Source organism: Hemitrygon akajei, chromosome 14 (genome assembly GCF_048418815.1).
Source record: "Hemitrygon akajei chromosome 14, sHemAka1.3, whole genome shotgun sequence".
In the NCBI taxonomy this organism is placed as follows: Eukaryota; Metazoa; Chordata; class Chondrichthyes; order Myliobatiformes; family Dasyatidae; genus Hemitrygon; species Hemitrygon akajei.
In genome coordinates this window covers 101299216-101324277 of record NC_133137.1, presented here as the reverse complement: position 1 = coordinate 101324277, position 25062 = coordinate 101299216, and the positions used below count along the sequence as shown (strand labels likewise).

General features: G+C 38.9%; 1 protein-coding gene across 2 annotated transcripts in view; it reads right to left on the bottom strand.

The window, feature by feature from the left end:
• exoc4 (exocyst complex component 4) overlaps nt 1–25062 on the bottom strand; it is a 507730-nt gene that overhangs the window by 445439 nt on the left and 37229 nt on the right. For both annotated transcript variants that reach the window (XM_073066788.1, XM_073066789.1), the window contains exons 4-6: nt 22788–22897; nt 6386–6629; nt 3074–3251 (exon numbers count right to left, since the gene is read on the bottom strand). In XM_073066788.1, coding sequence (XP_072922889.1) covers nt 3074–3251; nt 6386–6629; nt 22788–22897 — 532 coding nt within the window. The remainder of the gene's footprint in view (nt 1–3073; nt 3252–6385; nt 6630–22787; nt 22898–25062) is intronic.

Below are 25062 nucleotides of genomic sequence, written 5' to 3'. Positions count from 1 at the left end.
CACCAAAATATGAAATCAAATATACCAATTTGTGCTTTATACCTATATCTATAAACTGCAAAGGCGAAACACTGCATTGTGTTTATATCCAATCCCACTCTCATTTAAAATCAATTAAGTATCTTCAGCCCCATTCCCTTTTCTCCACACCATTCACTGTCAATCTTTGACTTCATTAACCTCTGCATTGCTTTCCCCAAATATAATTTCCCCACAACGTTTTGCATCAACTCATCTTCCTGTTCTTTTCACAATTCTTTTATAATCGTCTGATTTTTTTTTTCATTTCCTACATCTGCAAACTTTCTGGCAATATGTAATTGAATTTTAAAATTGACAAGGCTGCAAAACAATATTGTTTCTAAATACCAGTAATATGTGTCTGTACCAGGATAAAAAGCTGCTAAGATTATATAAATGACAGCAAAAAGTTCAAAGTTCAATGTAAATTTATTATCAAAGTACATATATATCACCATAGAAAACTCTAAGATTCATTTCATTGTGGGCATACTCAATAAATCCAGAATAAAATAATAACCTTAATAGAATCAAAAGACTATACCAACTTGGGCATTCAACCACTGTGCAAAAGACAACAAACTGTACAAACACTAAAAGAAAGAAACAATTAGAAAAACAGGCCCAGAACATGAGAAGAAGAATCCTTGAAAGTGAGATCATAGGTTGTGGGAACATTTCAATGATGGAGTGAGTGAAGCTGAGTTAAGTTATCCCCTTTGATTCAAGAGCCTAATTATCGAGAGATGCTAACTGTTGCTGAACCTGGTGGTGTGAGTACTGAGGCTCCTACACCTTCTTTCTGATGATAGCAGCGAGAAGAGAGTATGACCTGGGTGGATGACGATGATGGATGCTGCTTTCCTATGGCAAATCTTCCTGTACATGTGCTGAATGGTGGGGAGGGCTTTACCCATGATAGACTGGGCCAAATCCACTACTTTATTATAGGATTTTTTTCCCCCTAATTTCCTAATACTTGTCAGGCCTACAAGAAATCTTTCTTTAGAACCAACAAATCTTGTTTATCAGTATTCATCTTTGGTTTTATAGCTTACAGAGTCTTCTTCTGACAGATAATCCTGATGGTACTTTACAGTTTCTACTAACAGGTACAGCAAATATATTTGTGAGTATCCATTTCCTTTTGACATTAAAACAGTGAATCGAAATATACTCAGCAACTGAACACATTTGTTGGCTTATCTGTTCTCTCCATCACACACATCTGCAGAAGAACTCTGTGTTGCAAAGAAACCTGTTCAATACATTTGTATGGCGAACACTGTTCCGAAAAAGGGCGATTGCAACAAGAAATTATTAGGAAAATATGACAGAATTATTTACATTGAACTTTCTTTATCGATCAATCAACTGATTTGCATTTTATAACCTAATTAATCATACAGGGTTCCACAATATTACAAGCATGTACTTAAATGACTCACCCAGAGCATGTTGCTTAAAAACTTCTTTGAACTTCAGCTATAATTCATTAACAGAGAATTGGGACTTGTCTGTTGTTGCCAATTTTTAACATTTAGGAAGAAATGTGTCCAGGGAGCCTGTAGCTTACTCTACGCATTCAACAATTAAACAATGCAGCAAAAAATGATTTTACAATTTATTACTGAGATTTGATAGAGAACATGTTTACTTAAGAACTCTGTGGAAATCAATTTCACCTTTCCTGAATGAAAATGGGCCATTTTCACAATTAACACCCAGGACAGTAAGTGCCAGAAAGTTGTTACCTATAGTGTGTGCCTTTGGGACAGGAGACAAAAATTCAAATAGAGCCTTGTTTCAACATGAAGTGCACAGGAATGAACTCAGAATATGTAATTCCACCAATGCTTCTATATCATTCGATGAATACGAGAGTAATCTAAAATAATTAATACATTTCAGGAAGAGTGAGTTTCTAACTATTACTCAAGTAATAAGCTGCAAAAAAACTGAGTTTAAATTTGCTCTCCATATTATGCCAACATTTGTAGGCTTTTTTCATTAAATGTAAATCAGAGGATTTTCAAAGTTAAATAGAAACTTAGTGCAAATGCAGTAAAACTTTCCTCTACACCATTTCCTCAGGACCATCATATAGTATGGACGGAATAACTTTGGCTGCTGTATTGGTTATGCAAACACATAAGCCAATCTATAATGTTAAAGATGCAAAATAAAGATTAATTTTACATGATTATTCAAATATCAAGCTTTTACTCAGGGTAGCATAGACAACTTTGATAATAAATCTACTTTGAGCTTTTCTTTAAAATGACTGAAAATCAGCATTGTGCAGGGAGAAGGGGAAGGGAGCTGATCTGCCATGATTCAACAACAATTTGATTTTGCAGGTCATTTAGTCTATCAAAGGGCGTTGCTTCTAATTTCCAAAATATTGTCTTCTTTCTTCAAAACATTACAAATGTCTGGAATCAGCCACTAAACCCAGTATTAATTGCAAAATCTGTACAAAATTTAAGATGATTTACTCTGACACTTTAATATTTCTTGTTAGAGTCACCTTACGTACAGCTATTCCTGTAGCTAGTTTCACTTTATGTACATACATACAATTAGTGTATATATGGTCATACTTGACAGTTACTTGTACATTGTGTTTTATAGGATTGTTTTATATTTATATTTATTGTGTTTTTATGCTTATTGTGCTTCCAACTTCATCAAAAATGATCCCTTCATCATGGAAAGGAGTACAGTTAATGTTTTGGACCCAACCCAGTCCTGCTGAAGGGTCTCAGCCCGAAATGTCAACTGTTCTTCTTCGTCTAGACGCTGCCTGGCCTACTGAGTTCCTCCAGCATTTTGTGGATAATTTTCACAAATAATTTAGGGTCCATCTGTAAGGGTCTTACCAAATACCCTCAAAATATAATTGAAATTTAGCATCAATTCAACATGCTCTCTCCCTCCAAAATTAAATGAGTGAAAAAATTCAGCATATGTGAAAATACTGGACAATGTAACTGCCACATGTTAGATTAAATGTTATGTTAAGTAAGTGACTTGATTGGCCTTGACTTACCTGAAGCACATTCTGGATCCTGGCCCACACTTCTGCCATGTCATACAGCTTGATTTCACTCATGTTCAAACCAGAAGGCGACACAACCATTTGGTGAAGGTAGCCGAGAACAATTTTATGAGCAGCAGCTACAGCATAGAATTTTTCAAATAACAATTCTAGCAGCTCCAGTAATAACCTGTTAACAAATGCAAATGCAAATCAATCTGGTTAAATATTATTACTTCACTTGACTCCTTTCTAAAGAGGCAAACTGCTCATCTGATGAGAACTCATTACAGCACGACATCAGTACGCATTTTCTCCAGCTAGGCATTGGAAAGACCGAAGAGAGTGTTCTCAGTCTCTGTCATAAACCTTAAATGTATGCTATGACAAGGAATGCAGCCCGGCTGCCATCATTCCAGTTTGGGGCATTCTTTCAGGATCAGCCTTCTGCGAATTGTATTAATGTTGTCAAAAGGTCACCATTACTTTTTTTGCCAATAATTCCTGCTAGCCAGTAATAGATTTTCTACCACTGTCGCTCTACTCTTTAAATCAGTAGGTCAACTTGCCTATTAATGACAACAAAACATACCATAGAACTAAGTCAATGTTGAAACAAGAGAGGGTGTGTTAATCCAAACCCTCTTGAACTGAAGTTGAAAACAAGCCCAATTCTAATTTTTGACTGCATTATAAAAATAGTTTTGTGTTTATCAGGTTGGTGAGAGAAAAGCTGGGAACCAAAAAGCTTCCAATTCATTATCAGGAATTTGTAAGTCAGTCTAGCACATAGATTGCAACAGTAAAAATCTCTGTGCATAGTCAAAGGTTTCTTGTGAAATTCATTTGGCACAATCAAGATGGGCCATTGTACAAACACAATAAATTGCTCTATATAAATCAAAGTTTCTCATATCAGAATAGTGAACGTGTTATATAGACACAGTCTTGAAACCTGTGGAAGTCCGGACTCGGTATTTGAAAATTAGATTTCTTCATAAAGTGATGCACTTGGAATACTTAAATGTGAAACATTTGCCACGTAGAAGACAACATTCTTTTCCACCAAATCACAAACACACCAAATTCTACAGACTCTGGAAATCCACAGTAATACACATAAAATACTGGAGTCTTAATAAAAGGTCTCAGTCCGAAATATCGACTCTTTTCCTCTCCGTTGATGCTGGCTGACCTGCTGAGTTCCTCCGGCACTTAGTGTGTGTAATTCTTTCCCAGCAAAACCCTTACTAAATCACATAACCCACAAAAGCTTCACTGCAAGCTTAAAATAAGTTTGCATAATGATTACACATAGATGGTATTTTTTATACATACATTAATATATTAATGCATTTTGTCATTAATTAAACAGATGCATCACCTAAATTTCTGAACTATCCACCTCTCTGCAACAGGTTGCTAAGATACTTTGATATACATGCAAAACAAATTTTAATTTCTATAGTCCATTCAGAGTTCTGCTCAACAGAAAACAGAAAGGTGATGCAGTTTTTTATTCTTTCTTTGCTACCACTAGTTGTGAAGAGTGCACACAATTAGTTTCTGTCCACTTACATCTTTAGAAATTGTAATCTTATTGATTCTTGGAGAACAAATCTATCAAGACAATTTACACAGGAATGGATATTCCTTACAGCAATGTTGTCTTCAATTTATCACCTTTTCAGAGCAATTAAGTAAGCTTTCTGAGAAAACTGATGTGAGTCAAATTGTAAACACTTTACTCAAAAGTAGCTCAATAAATTCCATACCAATACAAAATATTTAATGTTACAAACAAGCTAAAGTACTTAATTATACTGCATCTAGTGAAACAATTCATTTCCTGTCAGATTATACTGGTTGCATTAAACAGAAGAGGCACAAAAATGGATAGAGGAAATCAAAGTATAAGGATATTGAGGTAACACACATAAAATGCTGGAGGAGCTCAGCAGGAAAAGAGTACAGTCGATGTTTTGGCCCATAACTAGTGGCATTCCCCAGGGATTGGTGTTTGGCCCATTACTATTTGTCATCTATAACAATGATTTGGATAAGAGCGTGCAATGCATGATTAGCAAGTTACCAGGTGGCACTAAAATGTGTGGCATGCAGATACTGGAAATGGGTATCAAGACTGGAAGTGGTATCTTGACCAGCAAGGTACAGTAAGTAGGCTGAGAAGTGGCAAATGGAATACAATTTTTACAACGATCTAAGTAAATTTATTATCTAAATACATTTATGTGACCATATACTGTCTTCAGATTCATTTTCTTGCAGGTATTTACAGGAAAAAATACAACAGAATTTCACAAAACTATAAACAGAAAAAGACCGACTACCGATGTGTAATTGAAAACATACTGTGCAACTAAAACAAATAATACTGAGAGCAAGAGTTGTAAATAGGGTCTATAGGTTGTAGATAGTGCAGAGTAGTGGTGATTGAAGTTATCCATACTGCTTCAGGAGCCTGATAAGTGCAAGGTGTTGCATTTTGGGAAGGCAAATCAGTAGGGCCCTGGAGAGTGCTGCAGATCAGAGGGATCTCAAAGAAAAAGTGCATGGTTCACTGTAAGTGGTATGGCATTTGACAGAGATGTGGACCATATATGGGCAAATCGCCCAGTTTAGGTGGGAATTTTGGTTGACAGAGACTAGCGGGGACAACGGGCCTGTTTCTATTACTCTAAGTATACTGTAATTGATTTATACACTCACTGGCCACTTTATTAGATACATCTGCTCATAATGAAAATATATAATCAGCCAATCATGTAGCAGCAACTCAATGCATAAAAACATGAAGACATGGTCAAGAGGTTCAGCTGTTGTTCAGCCCAAACATCAGAGTGGGGAAGGAATGTTATCTATGTGACTTTGATCATGGACTGATTATTAGTGCCAAATGAGGTGGTTTGAGTATCTCAGAACCTCCTGATCTCTTGACATTTCCACACACCACAATCTCTACAGTTTACACAGAATGGTGCAAAAAACAAACATAAAAAACATCCAGTGAGTGGCAGTTCTGTCGGCAAAAACACCTTGTTAATGAGAGAGGGTGTAGATTGGTTTAAACTGACAGGAAGGCAACAGTGGTATGCATAAGAGCGTCTCTGAATGCACAACATGTCGAACCTTGAAGTAGATGGGCCACAGAAGCAGAAGACCAGGAATATACACTATGGCCACTTTTACCTAATAAAGTGGCCACTGGGTGTAGATCAATTTATTATTTATGTTATTTCATTTTCAAATGCTAATTAAGAAACCTCAGTTTCTCTTCCCCCTGCTTAAATACCGATCCATTACCTTGGTTGATTCTCCTGTGACACAATTTCACCACGCTGATAAGCATGATCTGCGATCTGGGTTGTTGATCGCTTCACAATCTGTTCCAGCTCTTGATTGAAACGTTCTTTAGTTGCTTTGACTGTCTCTGGAATTTTTTTTAATTTTGCCAGAGCTTTTATCAAAATTCCCATGAAAAGTATGCTGTTCTCCTCTGGATCGCACTCTGGATCCTCCTTAATGTCTTGCAGGTTTATCTGCTTTGCTGTGAAAAGAAACAAAAGTTAGTCATGCATCTCAATTAGCATTTTGCTGTTCTTATTAATTTCTTCATTCTAATGAAGTGTTTTTTGCACAAAATAATGGACAGCATAGCTCTGCAAGTGCTTCTATGTGGTACTGAATCCTCAAAAGCAACAGGAGATCCGTATAGCAAAGTAGGTAATGGAAATGGGATGAATTAAGTCATGAAGGATTTATTATAGAAAATTGAAAGTCTACAGCCCATCAATTGTCATGCTTATAGAGAATCTGCAAAATAGACCTCTATGTATTTTACCTCATCAATTTCACCTCAAGGATAAATGCTTCAGAAAGCCTCATTCAATGAAAGCAGCAATATACTATGTAAAGTTCCCATAGGAACTGCAAAAAAAGTTTCTTTTTCATATTTTTACACTTCAGTTTTCATGCACAATCAGGCCAAAAGAGTACACTGGTACATTAGACAAACAAAGTTGGAGCCAAGAGGGAAATATGAAAAGAAAACAATCAGAAAATTGACTAGAAATCTGTTGGGAGACAAACTTGAAAAACAAAATACTGAGAGGTTATGTTCAAAATTGATTATGTTTAAAAGGGGATTTGTTCAGATGAACCAAAGATAAAAGATATTAATGTTAATGCTAAACTTAGAGTCATGCAGCATTGAAAAGAGGCCTTTCGGCACTGATCAAGAACCCATCTACGTTAATCCCATGGAAACACAAGAATGTGGATGCTGGTATCACAGAACTAAGGAAGGTCATAATGGTGACCATTAAAAGAAAGATAAAGGCAGATACCAGCCAAATGGGAAAGGGATAAATCTTAAATATGTGGATAGTAGGTGTAGGAACAAAAAAAATGGAAGAGGTGTGGAGAGAAGAAAGAGAGAGAAAGAGAAGGAGAGAGAGTGTGAGAGTGAGAAAAAGAGAGAGTGAGAGAGAGAGACACACACACAAAATGTAGAAAGTAATATGGACTACCCAAAATTGTAAAACGTGTTCATACTAATGGGTTGTAGATTATCTTGTTATTCTAGTTTGTGTTGTGTGAACATTCAATTTTACAATTTCACGTGACCCTTACATCTTATGTTTCTCTCTATCTCCATCTGGATCCTCCTTTTAGCATCTGTTTCCCCTCTTCCTTTTATGCTGGCTACTTCCCCCTTCACTCTCAGCCCTGATGCAGGGTTATCATCTGCAAAGTTGATAGTTCTTCTCTCCCCATGTTGCTGCTTAACTCACTGAGTTCCTTCAGTAGTTTGTTTTTAACAACCTTTACAAGCCTATTGACTCCCACAGATATCTCACTTATACTTCCACCCTGTCTCTTCTGAAAACTCATTTCATTTTGTTTATCTCCTTTGTATTTACTCTGAAGATGAGACTTTCCATATAGATGACTTGTAAATGCCTCACTTCCTCCTGAACCATGGCTAATCCTCTACCTTTGTTAACAAAGCCCTTACTGTATATACCTCATCTATTTTCCATGCCTCTGCTATCTCCTCCTTCAGGACAAATCAGTTGCTGTGGTCCTCATTGCAACCTCCACAGAAAACTCATCATTCTCAGCAATTTCTACCATCAAAGAGATTTCACTACAAGACAGACACGTCTTTCCCATTGCTCCTTTTTCAGCATTTCACAGAGACTGTTTCCTTCGAAACTCCTTGGTTCATGGTCCATCCACTCCAGCACTCACTGCTTTTAGGACACTTTCCCTTACAACTGCAGGTGATGCAATGCTTGTCCTTTTACCTATCCCATTTTCAGCACCCAGGGAGCCAATCAGATTTTCCAGGCAAAGAACTGTTTCACTTGCACTTCTTCCAATTGAGTGTACTGGATTCAGCATTCACAATGTAGTCTTCTCTACACTGAAGAAATCAAAATGCAAGTAGAGTGATAATGAGCACCCTGTTCCCTGCCACTTTATTTCCCCACTCTACTCCTATTCTGATTCATGAATCTGCGAGTTCCTGTACTGTTCAATAAAGCCAAATAAAAGCTTGAGGAACGGCAACTCATTTTCCACCCGGGCACTTTGTATCTTCTAGCCTCACTACTGAATTCCACAACTTCAGATAACTCGATTTCTGTATCTGTCTGCATCAGCTGTCAATCCGTAATATTGGATCAGTTTGCTTATTTTTACTTTTCCTATGGAAGTGAAAGACTGGCATGTGTATCTTCCCTCAATGGGGCTCTTCTTTCTCCTTCCCAGTTCTGAAGAAGAACCTTTAACCTGAAATGACGTGTCAATTTCTATTCCCACAGATGCAGCCTGACCTGCTGAGTGCTCCCAGCATTTTCTGTATACAGGTGGCCCCCATTTTTCGAACGTTCGTTTTATGACAGCTCGCTGTTACGAAAGACCTACATTAGTACCTGTTTTTGCTAACCAAAGAGGATTTTCGCTTTTATGAAAAAAAGACGCCCGCTTTATACATGTGTTTACCCCGAGGAAGACTACCAGGACCTTGAAGCCTTGTGCGGGCAGTTGTGTGCGCATGCGTGTACTTGCGTAGGCGTGTACATACACCTGCGTGTACGTGCCGATATTTTTTCTCCAAATCAATTTTGGCTCGCTGTCTTTCCGATTTTGACAAGTGAAACTACACCGTACATACAATATTTCTACTTTATATAGGCTGTATATTTATCATATCATTCCTGCTTTTACTATATGTTAGTGTTATTTTAGGTTTTATGTGTTATTTGGTATGATTTGGTAGGTTACTTTTTGGGTCTGGGAACACTCAAAAATTTTTCCCATATAAATTAATGGTAATTGCTTCTTCGCTTTACGACATTTCAGCTTACAAACAGTTTCACAGGAACGCTCTACTTTTGGATAGTGGAGGAAACCTGTATATCTTCCAAGATCATAATACATAGGAGCAGAATTAGGCCATCTGGCCCATTGAACCTCCTCTGCTTTTCCATCAGGGCCGATTTATTATCTCTCTCTACACCATTACCCTGCCTTCTCCGCATAATCTTTCACACTTTTACTAATCAATAAACTATCAACCTCCGCTTTAAATATACCCAATGGCCTCCACAGCATCTATGGTGAATTCCACAGATTCACCAACCTCTGGCTAAAGAAATACCTCATCATCTCTTCCCTAAATGGACGTCCCTCAATTCTGAGGCTGTGTCCTCTTGTCCCAGACTCTCACACTATTGGAAACATCCTCTCCACATTTACTCTATCTAGGCCTTTCAATATTAGATAGGTTTCAATGAGATCATCCCTCATTCTTCTAAACTCCAGTGAATACAGGCCCAGAGCCATCAAATGTTCCTAATAAGTTAACCTTTTCATTCCTGGAATCATTCTTGTGAATATACTCTGGATCCTCTCCAATGCCAGCACATCCTTTCTTAGATAAGGTGTCCAAAACTGCTCACAATACTCCAAGTACGGTTTGACCAATGCCTTATAAAGCAGCAGCATCACATCCTTGCTCATATATTTTAGGCTTCCCAAAATTAATGGTAACATTACATTTGCCTTCCTCACCACTGTCTCAACCTGTAAATTAATGTAACCATGGTGTACATAAAAGTTAAAGTTTTCTATGAAGTAAAGCACATAAAATGATAGAAAAAATGTATATCTGCACCAATACACGATTATTATCGAAAGTGTATGTAAATGAAGTTTCTTTTCACAATTCTCTTAATTCCTGACAAATTGCTTGTTAGCTGGCATCTGTCATTACTGTCTAAGTATGTTTGTGTTGCATTTCCTATTCAAATTCACATTTACATAAGTGTTTGTATTTCCAAAGTACATTATTGGCTGTCAAATGTTTGCGGTGCTGTGAGTCTGAGCGTCACAATATAAATGTACATTTGTCTTTATGAATATTTCAAAAATGTATTTAGTTAGTGCACCATAAACTGACATTTTTTTGTTTCATAAATATTTCACGTTAATAACTACCAGCTACACAAGTATATTATCCTATCCATCATAAAAAAGGGCCAAAATGGTGTTGACAAACTATAATAAAAGGAGATTTACGTATAAGAACAATCAAGTAAGATAGTGCAAATGGCAACAATGACATATGTGTATTGTGAGAGAATAAAAGTATATGCATACCTAATTATTTCAGCCATTAGCAAACACAATGCATTCATGAAGCTTTGAACAAAAAGGTCAATTAAGAAAAATCACATCCTTTGGCCAAAGGCTCTAATTTGAATCTTCCTGAAACACCAGTCTTCCACAAGGTCAGATGGAATTCATCTACACATTCAGAACCCAAGAGGAATTTTCAATAAAAGTGGTGCTCATAAAGTGATGATACTCTGCTTCTGCAGTGTGAAATTATTAATCTTTTGAAGATGACAGCATCACAAATATATCTGATTGAATGTCAAACTGAAAACAATCATGTCAATTCCTGTGAACTCAGAGGCCGGTGTTAGACTGTCTTTAAAGAGAGTGAACCCTCGCAAGGCAGAAGGTCCCGATGGAGTACCTGGTAAGGCTCTGAAAACCTGTGCCAAACAACTAGTGGGAGTTTTCAAGGACATTTTCAACCTCTCACTGCTAAAGGCAGAAGTTCCCATCTGCTTCAAAAAAGCAACAATTATACCAGTGCCTAAAAAGTATAATGTGGAATGCATTAATGACTATCGCCCGGTGATGAAATGCTTTGAGAGGTTGGTTATGACCAGACTGAACTCCTGCCTGAGCAAGGACCTGGACCCATTGCAGTTTGCCTAGCACCACAATAGGTCAACGGCAGACGCAATCTCAATGGCTCTCCACACGTCTTTGGACCAGCTAGACAACACAAACATCTACATCAGGATGCTGTTCATCAACTATAGCTCAGCATTCCCACAATCTTGATTGAGAAGTTACAGAATCTGGGTGTCAGTACCTCCCTCTGCAATTGGATCCTCAACTTCCTAACTGGAAGACCACAGTCTGTGCGAACTGATGATCACATAGAGCTCCTTGCTGACGATCAACACCGGCGCACCTCAGGGGTGGGTGCTTAGCCCACTGCTCTACTCTCTATATACACATGATTGTGTGGCTAGGCATAGCTCAAATTCTATCTATAAATTTGCTGACGATACAACCATTGTTGGTAGAGTCTCATGGGTGATGAGAGGGCATACAGGAGTGAGATATGCCAACTTGTGGAATGGTGCTGCAACAACAACTTGGCACTCAACGTCAGTAAGATGAAAGAGCTGATTATGGACTTCAGCATCTTCAAGTGCCTAGGTGTCAAGATCTCTGAGGATCTAACTTAGTCCCAACATATCAATGTAGTTATAAAGAAGGCAAGACAGCAGCTATACTTTATTAGGAGTTTGAAGAGATTTGACATGTCAACAAATACACTCAAAACCTTCTACAGTTGTACTGTGGAGAGTATTCTGACAGGCTTTGTCACTGTCTGGTACGGAGGGGCTACTGCAGAGGACCAAAAGAAGCTGCAGAAGGTTGTAAATCTAGTCAGCTCCATCTTGGGCACTAGCCCACAAAGTACCCAGGACATCTTTAGGGAGTGGTATCTCAGAAAGGCAGTGTCCATTATTAAGGACCTCCAGCACCCAGGGCATGCCCTTTTCTCACTGTTACCATCAGGTGGGAGGTGCAGAAGCCTGAAGGCACACACTCAGCGATTCAGCTTCTTCCCCTCTGACATCTGATTCCTAAATGGAAGCTTTGGACACTACCTCACTTTTTTTTCATATACACTATTTCTGTTTTTGTATATTTTAAAAAAATCTATTCAATATATGTAATTGATTTACTTGTTTATTTATTATTATGTTTTATTTTATTTATTTTTTTTCCCTCTGCTAGATTATGTATTGCATTGAACTGCTGCTGTTAAGTTAACAGATTTCATGTCACATGCCGGGAATAATAAACCTGATTCCAAATCTGATTCTGAAGTATTTGCTGACATTTGGAACACCCACAGATATAAATATTATTGGAAAAGTTGAAAGTTCAAAGTAATTTTTTAAAAATCAATGTATGTATGTGGGCAACGTACAACCCTGAACTTCATTTTCTTGTGGACATTCACAATAAATCCAAGATACACAATAGAATCAATGAAAGGCCACCCCAACAGGACAAACAACCCATGTGCAAAAGACAACAAACTGTGCAAATACAAAAAGAAAGTAAAATAAGTAATAATAATAATAATAATAATCCATTATTACAGACAGGACAATCCATAATAACTATCCAGATCTAATAATACAGGATAAACAAGCAAGAACAACTTACTTAATAGATGTTACCATCCCAAACACACATAACATACTAGAAATATGCTGAACAAAAAGAGGAAACTGAAGGACTATGGAATATGAACAGAGTATACACTGTCCAACAGTAATATCTGCGACTGGTATTACACCAATGTCATCACACAAAAGCATTAAACATTTTGGGCTACACAGCAATATCTATGTAAATCTCCAGAAAGCTACAAGACTAAGTTAGAATAGAATAGTCTAAATGTTTCTAGCAATTGAGAAATGAGTGTAAAAACACAAAAATACAACTGCAGATGCTGTGGATCAAAGAAATCAGTGTGCTTGGCTATGCCCGTACCTTGGGTTTAATCAGCTTGAGCTGAGTAAAAATAAAACTAATATAATATAATTAAGTAGGCAATAAATATCGAGAACATGAGACAAAGAGTTTTAAAAGTACGTCCATAGTTTGCGGGAACAGCTCAGAGATGATGTGAGTGAAGTTGAGTGAAGCTAACCCCTCTGGTTCAAGAGCTAGATGTTTGACAGGTAATAAGTGTTCCTAAACCTGGTGGTGTGAGTCCTGAGGCTCCTGTACCTTCATCCTTGTGACAGCAGTGAGATGGGAGCATGGCCTGTATGGTGGTGACCCTTGATGATGGACGCTGCTTTCCTGGGACAGCATTCAATGGCAGAGAGGGCTTTACCTGTGATCGACTAGGACGTCCACTACTTTTTGTAGGCTTTCCATTCAAGGGCATTGGTGCTTCCATACCAGGCCATGATGCAACATATCATTATACTCTCCACCACACATCTATAGAAGTCTGTCAAAATTCGAGATAACATGCCAAAGTTTCGCAAACTTCTAAGAAAGTAGAGGCGCTGCCATGATTTGCTCATAATGGCACTTACATGCTGGACCCAGGACAGCTCTCTAAAATGATAACACTGAGGATTGAATCCTAAATGTCCCTGCACAACATCTGTTAAATGGTCTTTCCTGCTCTCCTTGTCTATTGATAATTACTGAGCCTGTTCATAAGTTCACATTTACGTATTTAAGTTTAATTATTGACTTTGCATAAGTGACCATTCTGCTAATTGTTGATTACTCATGACTGTTCGTCCTATTGCCTTGTAAATTGGTGATTGCTATTGTGTTGTCCGTTTATGATATTGTTCTGTGTTTTATGCTTGTCACCGAACCACAATCAGTTCTGGTTTTACATAGAGACAATAAAACAATTCTGTTTCTGAATGAAGCTGCTGATTGTCTCTACCTCTGATCCTCTGAAAAGACCTGGCTAATGGACTTCTAGTTTCCTCCCTCTAGAGTCAATAATCAGCTCCTTGGTCTTGCTGACAATGAGTCAGTGTTTGTTTTTGTGGCACCACTCAGCCAGATTTCCAATCACCCTCCTATACGTTGTCATCGCCACCTTTGATTCAGCCAATGACTGTGGCATTGTCAGCAAATTTAAATATGGAATTCCAGCTGTGCTTAGCCTCATAGTCAAAAGGATAAAACAAGATATCTGATGATCTAATCCAACATATCGATGCATTTATGAAGAAGGCAGAACAGCATTTATACTTGGTAAGGAGTTTGAAGGGATTTGGTACGTCAACAAATACACTCAAAAACTTCTGTGGATGTACCGTGGAGAGCACTCTGACAGGTTGCATCACTGTCTGGTACGGGGGTGTGGGGCGGGGGGGGGGGGGGGGGTGGAGGGACTACTGCACAGGACCGAAAGAGGCTGCAGAGGATTGTGGGCTTAGTCAGCTCCATCTTGTGTACTAGCCTGCAAAGTGCCCAGGACATCTTCAAGGAGCGGTATCTCAGAAAGGCAGCGTCCATTATTAAGGACCGCCAGCATCCAGGGAATGCCCATTTCTCACTGTTATCAGCATTAGGAGATGCAGAAGCCTGAAGGCACACACTCAGCAATTCAGGAACAGTTTCTTCCCCTCTGCCATCTGATTCCTAAATGGACATTGAACCCTTGGACACAACCTCACTTTTTTAATATATTTCTGTTCTTTGCACAATTGTTTAATCTATTCAATATATGTATACTGCAATTGATTCACTTATTTATTATTATTATTATTATTTTTTCTCTTCTATATTATGTAATGCATTGGACTGCTGCTGCTAAGTTAACCAATTTCACATCACATGCCAGTGATAATAAACCTGATTCTGATTCTGAGTAGCCCTGGAGGCTAAATACAGCCTCGTGGTGCATCTGTGCTGATGGAGATTGTGGAGGTGCTGCTGTTGGCAAGAACCGACTTGGGTCTGCACATGAGAAAATTGAGGATCCAGCTGCATAAGAGGTATTGAGACCAAGACCCTGAAGCTTATCGAATAGTCGGATTGAAACCTGAGCAATTCAAAACTGAAAAACAGCCAGAAAAAGGTCTTACAGACAGATTTCAATATTTTGAACAGTTCCATGTGACAGGAGCTTTCAAACAGTTACTCACTCTTTAATCATGTTTAAATGCACCAAACCTTACAGGGTCATGATGCCTACCTTATAAATAGATCGTCCAGGGGTCTGTATTTTCATGCAACATCTCTGATACCTCATCAGCAAGTAATGTCACCAGATTGTATGTTGGTACAGTTTCATTAAAACAATCAATGTCTGAGTGACTGATTCTTAGATTGGGAGCACAATCATTTCACTGCAGTTGGAAGTTATTTGCATCTGTTCAGTGAGAAACATTCAGTTGTCCCAGACTCTTTGTTCCAGTGTTATTTAATATTGACATTACTTCTTTAATAAAACATTCATTGATTACACAAAAGGAGTCAACCAGTCTCCTTTAAAACTCATCCAAAACAAAATGTACTTTTCTCAGAAACAGATCCTTCGATATCTGGCAGAGAACAACAGCAACCACAATTGATCACAACCTGGTTCAGGCATCATAAAGTTACACAGACATGCTCCAGTGTTCAGAATTTTAAATGGTTCGAGTTTATCCAATCAACATGCCACAGAGATATTCAATATGTTAAAATAGAGTTTCAGTACACTTTTAATAGTCTTCTATACTGAATAATCTGGTAATACTACAAATGAAGCGGCTACATTTTATCTCTGGGTTTGAATCACGATACCACTTCAAGAAAATTGCTGTAATGCCAACAAATTTATTTTATCTCATTGACACTGGAATACATCAGAACTCGATAGAATTTCTCTCAGAACCACACAAATCAAGCCTAAAGAAATCTAGAGTTGGTCTTTGTTTTCCCACGGCAGAAATCCACCACAATATAGGCTGAGCCTGCTCAAGTCTTGACAGTTAATCAATAGATATAAATCACTTAGAAGGTTATTAACTTAAAGGTATGTCAATGCAATCACAGATTATACAAAATAATGTATAAAGCTGCTCTTGCCTCAAATAATTGTTAGAAATGTTAATCCACTTTGGTTCTCAAATTCATTATGTAACTTCCAATGCATTTTCTCTTACATTTGCTTCTATGTTATTCCATTTCAGCTTTATAAATCTCTGGTTTTTATGTTATTCCATTTCAAATTTGTAAAACTCTGCAACTTCATAAAACTCTGGTTTGGCCACATCTGAAGTATTGCACGCAGTTGTGATTGCCCCACTACAGGAAGGATGTTGAGGCTCTGGAGAGGGTGCTGAAGAAATTCACCAGGTTTAGAGGGTAAGTGCTATCACGATAGGCTGGGTAAACTTGGGTTGTTTTCTCTGTAAAGGCAGAGGCAGAGGGGACATCTGATAGAGGTTTACAAGATTATGAGAGGCATAGATAGAGTGGACAGAGAGTATCTGTTTCCCAGGGTTGAAACGTCCAATATCAAAAGGCATGCATTGAATATTTGGGGGGGGGGGGGGGTAGATTCAAAGGAGATGTGAGTGGTAAGTTTTCTATTCAGAGAGTCAAGGATGCCTGGAATGTACTTCCTAAAGTGGTAGAGGCAAATACATTGGAGGCTTTTAAGAGATGTTTGGATAGACACATGAATGTAAGAAGGATGGAGGGATATGAACATGGTGTAGGTCAGAAGGATTAGTTTTTGGGTATTTTTGATTTGCCTTTTAGCTGATTTTGTACAACATTATGGACCAAATAGCTTGTTCCTGTGCTGTACTTTTTTGTGTTCGACGTTCATTGCAATTCAAGCTTATAATTGGATCATTTTAATTGACTTACACACTCATTTATCCCTTGGTGAATGTAACATTAATCTTTCATTAATAAGCGTGGAAAGGAATATTGGTTCCTAACATTTACCAAATAGACTGCAGAATTGCATTTGTTAACACTTTCAAAATGCCGGAGGAACTCAGCAAGCCAGGCAGCACCTATGGAAAAGAGTACAGTCAACGTTTTGGGCCAAAACCCTTCAACAGGGCTCCAACATCCACATATTTTATCTTTTTTTGTGTGAATGCTTTGCCCCTTTTGTTTATATTATACAGCAAAGGAGAAAATATGACATCTTCCAGCCTACTCCAAAGAGAAATATTAAGGGAACTGCAGTACTTGCAACATCTGAATAAAATTATTGAAAAGGTTTAAGTTATTAACAGGTGTTACACCTGCCCCTACACCTCCTCTCTTACTACCATTCAGGGCCCCAAACAGTCCTTCCAGGTGAGGCAACACTTCACCTCTGAGTCTGTTAGAGTCATCTATTATATTTGGTGCTCCCAGTGTGGCCTCTGATACATTGGTGAGATCCGATGTAGATTGGGAGACCCCCCTCACTAAGCATCTATGCTCCGATGGCCAGAAAACGCAGGATCTCCCAGAGGCCACCCATTTTAATTCCACTTCCCATTCCTATTCCGACATGCCCATCCATGGTCTCCTCTACTATCATGAGGAGGCCACACTCAGACTGGAGGAGCAACACCTTATGTTCCATGGGTAGCCTCCAACCTGATGGCATGAACATTCATTTCTCAAACTTCTGGTAATGCTCCTCCCACCTCTATTCCCCATCCCCTTTTCCCTCTCTCACCTTATCTCCTTTGCCTGCCTATCTCCTCCCTCTGGTGCTCTTCCCCCTTTTTCTTTTATCAATGGTTTTATGTCCTCTCTTATCAGTCCCCTGCTTCGCCAGCCCTGCATCTCTTTTACCAATCAAATTCCAAGGTCTTTACTAAACCCCTCTCCCTTCCAGTTTCACCCATCATGTTGTGTTTCTTCCTCCCTTTCCTCACCTTCCAGCCCTGACTCCTCATCTTTATTTCTCTAGTCCTGTTGAAGGGGCTCAGCCGAAAATGTTGACTGTACTCTTTTCCATAGGTGCTGCCTGGACTGCTGAGTTCCTCCAGCATTTTGTGTGTGTTGCTTGGATTTCCAGCATCTGCAGATTTTCTCTTGTTTGTTATTGAAAAGGCTTTGCTGATAATGCGATCATGTTTAATTCACAACTACACATATTCTAGATGTACACCTTCTACCTGCACATGACATCAACATTTCTTCAAAGAAACACAGTACTCTATGCATGCTACATGAGCAATATAATTTTATTTTCAAGTAAAACTCATGGATCTGATCTGTGATTGGTTACAACAAACTCAGATGTAACATTCTGTTGCATAGCAGAAGTACAAAAATGAAGTCCAGCCCATGTACAGCACACTGGTAAGGGTAAATATTTTTAAGAATAATATTATGTTATTTTCTTCACTCCTTTTCTGCAGATCCATTTAATGGAGTAATGTGTTGTTCCACCTTGCTGGGCTTATAGAATCATAATTACTGCTCAAGTAACAACACATTTAAATGTAGAGTTTATTATAAATAATTACTTTTATAAATGAGAGCCCTAACTTGCCACATAATTCTTCTTTGAAAAAGTAATTCACACTAATTGGCTGTATCTCATTTTTCTTTATCAAGGAAAATCGCTGTATTTGCCATGCTATATTTATTCAACTAGCTAAACAGTTGTCAAAAATATCTATTGTTGGAAATGAAGCAATTTTTTATCATTTACTCCTTTGAAACTTAACAACTTAGTGAGCACAAAAATTTGAGAGCCATGTCAAGATATATTCACAAAAATATGAAACACGTACTGTCTGTGTAAATGTTTTATCCTCAATAATTTGTATGTAATGCTCCCGGTAAATGTCACAAATGGGGGGTGGGGGGGGGGGGGGAGAGACCCCAATGAACCGTGCAGTGATTTTTATTGTCCTCTGTAGGCTCCTGTGGCTGATGCCTTATAGATTCCACGCCACACAATGATGCAGCCAGACAGGAAATGTTGCAGCTACATAGGACCCTGGTCAGATCCCACTTGGAGTACTGTGCTCAGTTCTGGTCACCTCACTACAGGAAGGATGTGGAAACTATAGAAAGGGTGCAGAGAAGATTTACAAGGATGGTGCCTGGATTGGGGAGCATGCGTTATGAAAACAGTTGAGTGAACACGACCTTTTCACCTTGGACCAACGGAGGATGAGATGGGACTGGACAGAGGTGTATAAGATGATGAGAGGCATTGACCATGTGGCTGGTCAGAGGCATTTTCCCAGGGCTGAAATGGCTAACACAAGAGGACACAGTTTTAAGGTGCTTGGAAGTAGGTACAGAGGAGATATCAGGGGTAAGTTTGGTTTTTTTTTTTTACACATAGAGTGGTGAGTGTGTGGAATGGGCTGCTGGCGACAGTGGGGGGGGGGATATAATCAGGTCTTTTAAGAGACTCCTGGATAGGTACATGGAGCTTAGAAAAATAAGAGTGCTATGGGTAATCCTAGGTAATTTCTAAAGTAAGTACAAGTTCGGCACAGCATTGTGGGCTGAAAGGACTGTATTGTGCTGTAGGTTTTCTGTTTCTATGAAACTGTCAATGGTACTCCTATAGACTGCTGTTAGAATGGGTGGAAAGGGGGCTTGCATGCCACTATTTACTCAAGAGTGTAGATGCTGTTGTGCCTTCTTGAGTAATGAGGTGGTGTTCTGTGGATCTAGGTTAAACTGTTATTTATAATTATTTATCTTATATACAGTACATTTCCCAAGATGATTATGAACACCACTCTGTGAAATACAGTGACTATAAGTATTCACCCCCCTTGTAAGTTTTCATGTTTTATTGTTTTACAACATTGAATCACAGTGGATTTAATTTGGCTTTTTGACATTGATCAACAGAAAAAGACCCTTTTGTGTCAAAGTGAAAATAGATATCTACAAATTAATTACAAATATAAAACACACACGTGTTCACCCCCTACAATATGACACACCAAATTATCACTGATGCAGCCAATTGGTTTTAGAAGTCGTATAATCAGACAAAATGGAGACCACTGTGCACAGTCAAGGTGTTACAATTGATTGTAGTAAAAATACACCTGTATCTGGAAGATCCAAATGCTTGTGAGTCAATATCCTGGCAAAAACGACACCATGAAGACAAAAGAATATTCCATGCAATTTGGCAGAAAGGTAATTATAGAGCACAAGTCAGGAGAATTTCTAAGTCACTGCACTGAACCTCCTTTGGAGAACAGTTAAGTCAATCATCAAGAAATGGAAAAAATATGGCACAGCTGTAAATCTGCCTACAGCAGGCTGTCCTCACAAACTGAGTGACTGTGCAAGAAGGGGACTAGTGAGAGAGGCCACCAGGAGACCAATGACAACTCTGGAGGAGTTACAAGCTTCTGTGCCTGAGATGGGAGAGAGTGTGCATACAACTGTTGCCCGGGTGCTTCACCAGACACAGCTTTATGGGAGAGTGGCAAACAGAAAGCCACTGTTGAAAAAAAACCCACGTGAAATCTCAGCAAAAGCTTGCCAGAAGACATGTGGGAAACTCTGAAGTCTGCTAGAAGAAGGTTCCATGGCCTGATGAAACCAAAATTGAGCCTTCTGGCCTTCAGACTAAACACTATGTTTGGTGTAAGCCAAACACAGCACATCATCAAAAACACACCATCCCTACCATGAAGCATGATGGTGGCTGCATCACGCTGTGGGGATGCTTCACTGCAGCAAGGCCTGGAAGGCCTACGAAGGTAGGAGGCAAACTTAATGCAGAAAATACAGGGAAATCCGGGAGGAAAACTTGCCTCTCCCATCACAGCCACTGAAGCTTGTAACTCCTCCAGAATTGTAATAGGTCTCTTGGTGGCTTCTCTCACTGGTCCCCTTCTTGCACAGTCACTCAGTTTCTGAGGACGGTCTGCTCTAAATTGATTTAACTGTACTTCAAGGGATATTCGGTGACTTGGAAATTTTCTTGTATCTATCTCCTGACTTGCACTTTTCAATAACCTTTTCGTGGAGTTGCTTGGAGTGTTCTTTTGACTTCATGGTGTAGTTTTTGCCAGGATACTGACTCACCAGCTGTTGGCCCTTCCAGATACAAGTGTACTTTTACTACAATCAACTGAAACACCTTGACTGCACATGGTGATTTGCATTTAACTAATTATGTGACTTCTAAAACCAATTGGCTGCACCAGTGATGATTTGGTGTATCGTATTAAAGGGGGGGGGGGGCGGGGGTGAATTTAATACTTATGTAATTATTTAGTATTTTATAAGTGTAATTAAATTTCGATCACTTTGTTAGAGATCAGTTTTCACTTTGACAAGAAAGAGCCTTTTTCTGCTGATCAGTGTCAAAAAAGTCAAATTAAATCCACTGCAATTCAAGCTCGTAAAACAATAAAACATGAAATCTTCCAAGGGGGTGAATACTTTATCTGTTTAACACCACTGAATAAATTATATTTTCTTAAATTAATTATTGTGTAATCAATATGAAAACTTCAAATGTGGCTGATTAATATGTATAATCTTCAGCACACAAAAAAGTGAACTATTTAATGCCCTAATCAATATCACATCAACCTTGAATGCTGAATGCAACATTATTTTGTATTAATTACAGTCTAACTAATAGTGAGTTGCTATGATATAGATCTCTCAATGGACACTACTTCAGTATTTGTTTCCTCTCTTTTTGCACTATATATTTAATTAATTTTATATATATGTACTTCATATTGTAATTTATAGTTTTATTATTATGTGCTGAAAGGTACTGCTGCCACAAGACAACAAATTTCACAACATATGCCAGTAATAGTAAACCTAATTCAGAATCAGTGGGCAGCTGTGATAGGTGGCAATCCAGGCGATGATGTGTCCTTTGAAAGGAAGGAGTCCTCTGGCTCTGTGAGACCCAGTGAGAGAGCATCTTGACTTCTCAGGGAATTCAGGATCTTCACCTTCTAGAGACACATGCCCTCAACTATGAACCTCTGTTCTGTCCTTCACCTAACAAGTGGGCTGGGATGGAGAACAAGCCACACTTTAAATGAACAGGATTTCACCATACATTATATGCTTGAGAAGCAGCTTGTTGACAGTCCTGCTTTCAGTGAAGATGGAGCTGGTGCTTGGTGACCTTGGGATTGAGAAGGCTCTGAATGTCTCTCATGACCTTCCCAAATAACCTGACTTCATGGGTTTGCTGATGAAATTATGTAATCAGTGCAAAAACAGTCTTTCATCATGTCTTCAGCAACTACATATTATATCAGTGCAATGTTAGAAACACAATTTAAGTTGTCTGTCAATAGCCTTTGGGGCCTTCTGGATTATCACCAGTTCTGCAGTTCTGCTACAACAGAGAAAAATGCAATGTCTTAGAAGTTTCTTTATTTCACGAAATTCAAATATTGTATGATGTCTTAACAATGGTGTGAAGGTGCCCAAACATATATTTCTGTGGTTATTTCACCTAGTGTTTTTCTTCTGTAGAATTCAATTACATCTTAAAATACTATCTGATAACAAAATGTTAAAAGTAGGCAGTATCTATGTTAGTATCCTTAGTAACTGATGTACTCACCAGCTGTACTCCCTGAGCCACTGTACTGTGAGGCATCAATAAATTTCCGTGAGGTTGATACCAAGCTGATGTCAATAAGAGGAGCGGGAGAGATATCCTTCCCAAGCAGGCTAAACAAAACAACACACATTCCTATTAATATTCCCCTCCCTCAAAAGTATCAATTCAACCACAAGAAAATAATGCAAATGCAATCATTGGGGGAATAAACCAGAAAATGTTTGCATCAGTCAATAAGTCGCACAGTAGTTACAAAAGGAAAATACAAGTTTAACACTTAACGTTCAACGGTTTATAACCAAACCTAATTAACTATAGTTAATCTTTCTAAAAATTTCAGATTTCGATAAGAATTATTACATAAAAAGTATGAATTTTTGATCTGCTACCATCCTTGTCAAATCAGCAGTGGTGCAACAAAATTACGACTAATTATGTCAACAGAAATGACAAAAAAATTGGTAACTTGGGTTGGCTGTTTGTTTGTAGCGGTGTTTGGCGAACCCGGAATTTAAGTCACAAACGTTTTGTCACCTGTTGAGGTGACATCATCAGTGTGCAATTGAGTGTTGTTTGTGCTCACGTTTATATTGGTCCGACCTGTTGTTCTGATTGGTTGGTTGGCTGTCGCACTGGCTGCTTGTCTCCACTGGCCCATATCCCCTGTTATTGGTTGTTGTAAGTGCTGGTTCCTCAGGTGTCTGTGGTTCACCCCTCGGCCCTGATCCCACAGACACATAGATTCATAATTTGCATCCAGTTCAGTATGCTTGTCAATACAGTCTTCTGTTGAGAACCAAGATTTGAAGAATTCTTTTGATTTCTTGTTTTGTGCTTCGGGAATATTTCTGAAATGACGGCAAGACTGCTCCAACTACACGGTATAATGGTAGCACACAAACCCAGCACACCCATCAGAAGGCTTGTCTCAAGACCCAAAGATCCAACAGCCCACATGGAGAAAAGAAATGCAATATACCTAACTCAATGTGGCAGCTGCACCAAACATTATGTAGGACAGACAGGGAGAAAACTGTCCACGAGACTCCATAAACATCAGGTAGCCTTAAGAAGGGATGAGCCCCGATCACTCATCTCAGTACACATTTGACAAGGTCCACCACGAGAGACTCATCCAGGAAGTCATGAGGCATGGGATCAGTGCAACCTTGGCTGTTTGGATAAAAAATTGGCTTACAGGAAGAAAGCAGAGGGTAGTAGCGGAAGGAAAGTATTCTGCCTGGAGGTCGGTGACTAGTGGAGTGCCGCAAGGATCTGTCCTGATACCCCTGCTCTTTGTATTTTTATAAATGACCTGGATTAAGAGGCAGAAGGATGGGTGAATAAGTTTGCCAATGACACGAAGATTGGAGGAGTTGTGGATGGAGCTGTAGGTTGTCGAAGGTTACAAGAGGATATAGACAGGATGCAGAGTTGGGCAAAAAAGTGGCAGATGGAGTTCAATCCAGATAAGTGTGAGGTGATGCATTTTGGAAGGACAAACCAGAAGGCTGAGTACAGGGTTAATGGTCGGTTACTTCGGAGTGTGGATGAACAGAGGGACCTTGGGGTTCAAATCCATACATCCCTCAAGGTCGCTGCATAGGTTGATAGGGTAGTTAAGAACGCCTATGGGATGCTAAGCTTCATTAATAGGGGGATTGAGTTCAAGAGTAGAGAGGACATGTTGCAACTCTACAAATCTCTGGTGAGACCACACTTAGAGTATTGTATTCAGTTCTAGTCACCTCATTTCAGGAAGGATGTGGAAGCTATGGAGAGGGTGCAGAGGAGATATACCAGGATGTTGCCTGGATTGGAAAACAAGTCTTATGAGGCAAGGTTAGCAGAGCTGGGACTTTTCTCTTTGGATCATAGAAGAATGAGAGGGGACTTGATAGAGGTCTACAAGATTATGAGAGGCATAGATAGGGTGGATAGTCAGTACCTGTTTCCCAGGCCATGAATACAAACACCAGATGGCATATGTACAACGTTATGGAAGGGAAGTTTAGGGGAGACATCAGGGGTAAGTTTTTTTACACAGAGGGTGGTGGGTGCCTGGGATGGTGGTGGAGGCTAAAACATTAGGGGTATTTAGAGCCTCTTGGACAGGCACATGGATGAAAGGAAAATAGAGGGTTATGGGGTAGTGTGGGATTAGTTCTTTTTTTAAGGAATATATGGGTGGGCACAACATTGAGGGCTGAATGGCTTGTACTGTGCTGTAGTGTTCTAGTTCTAGTACACGATGACCAAGGACACAAGTTTGTCT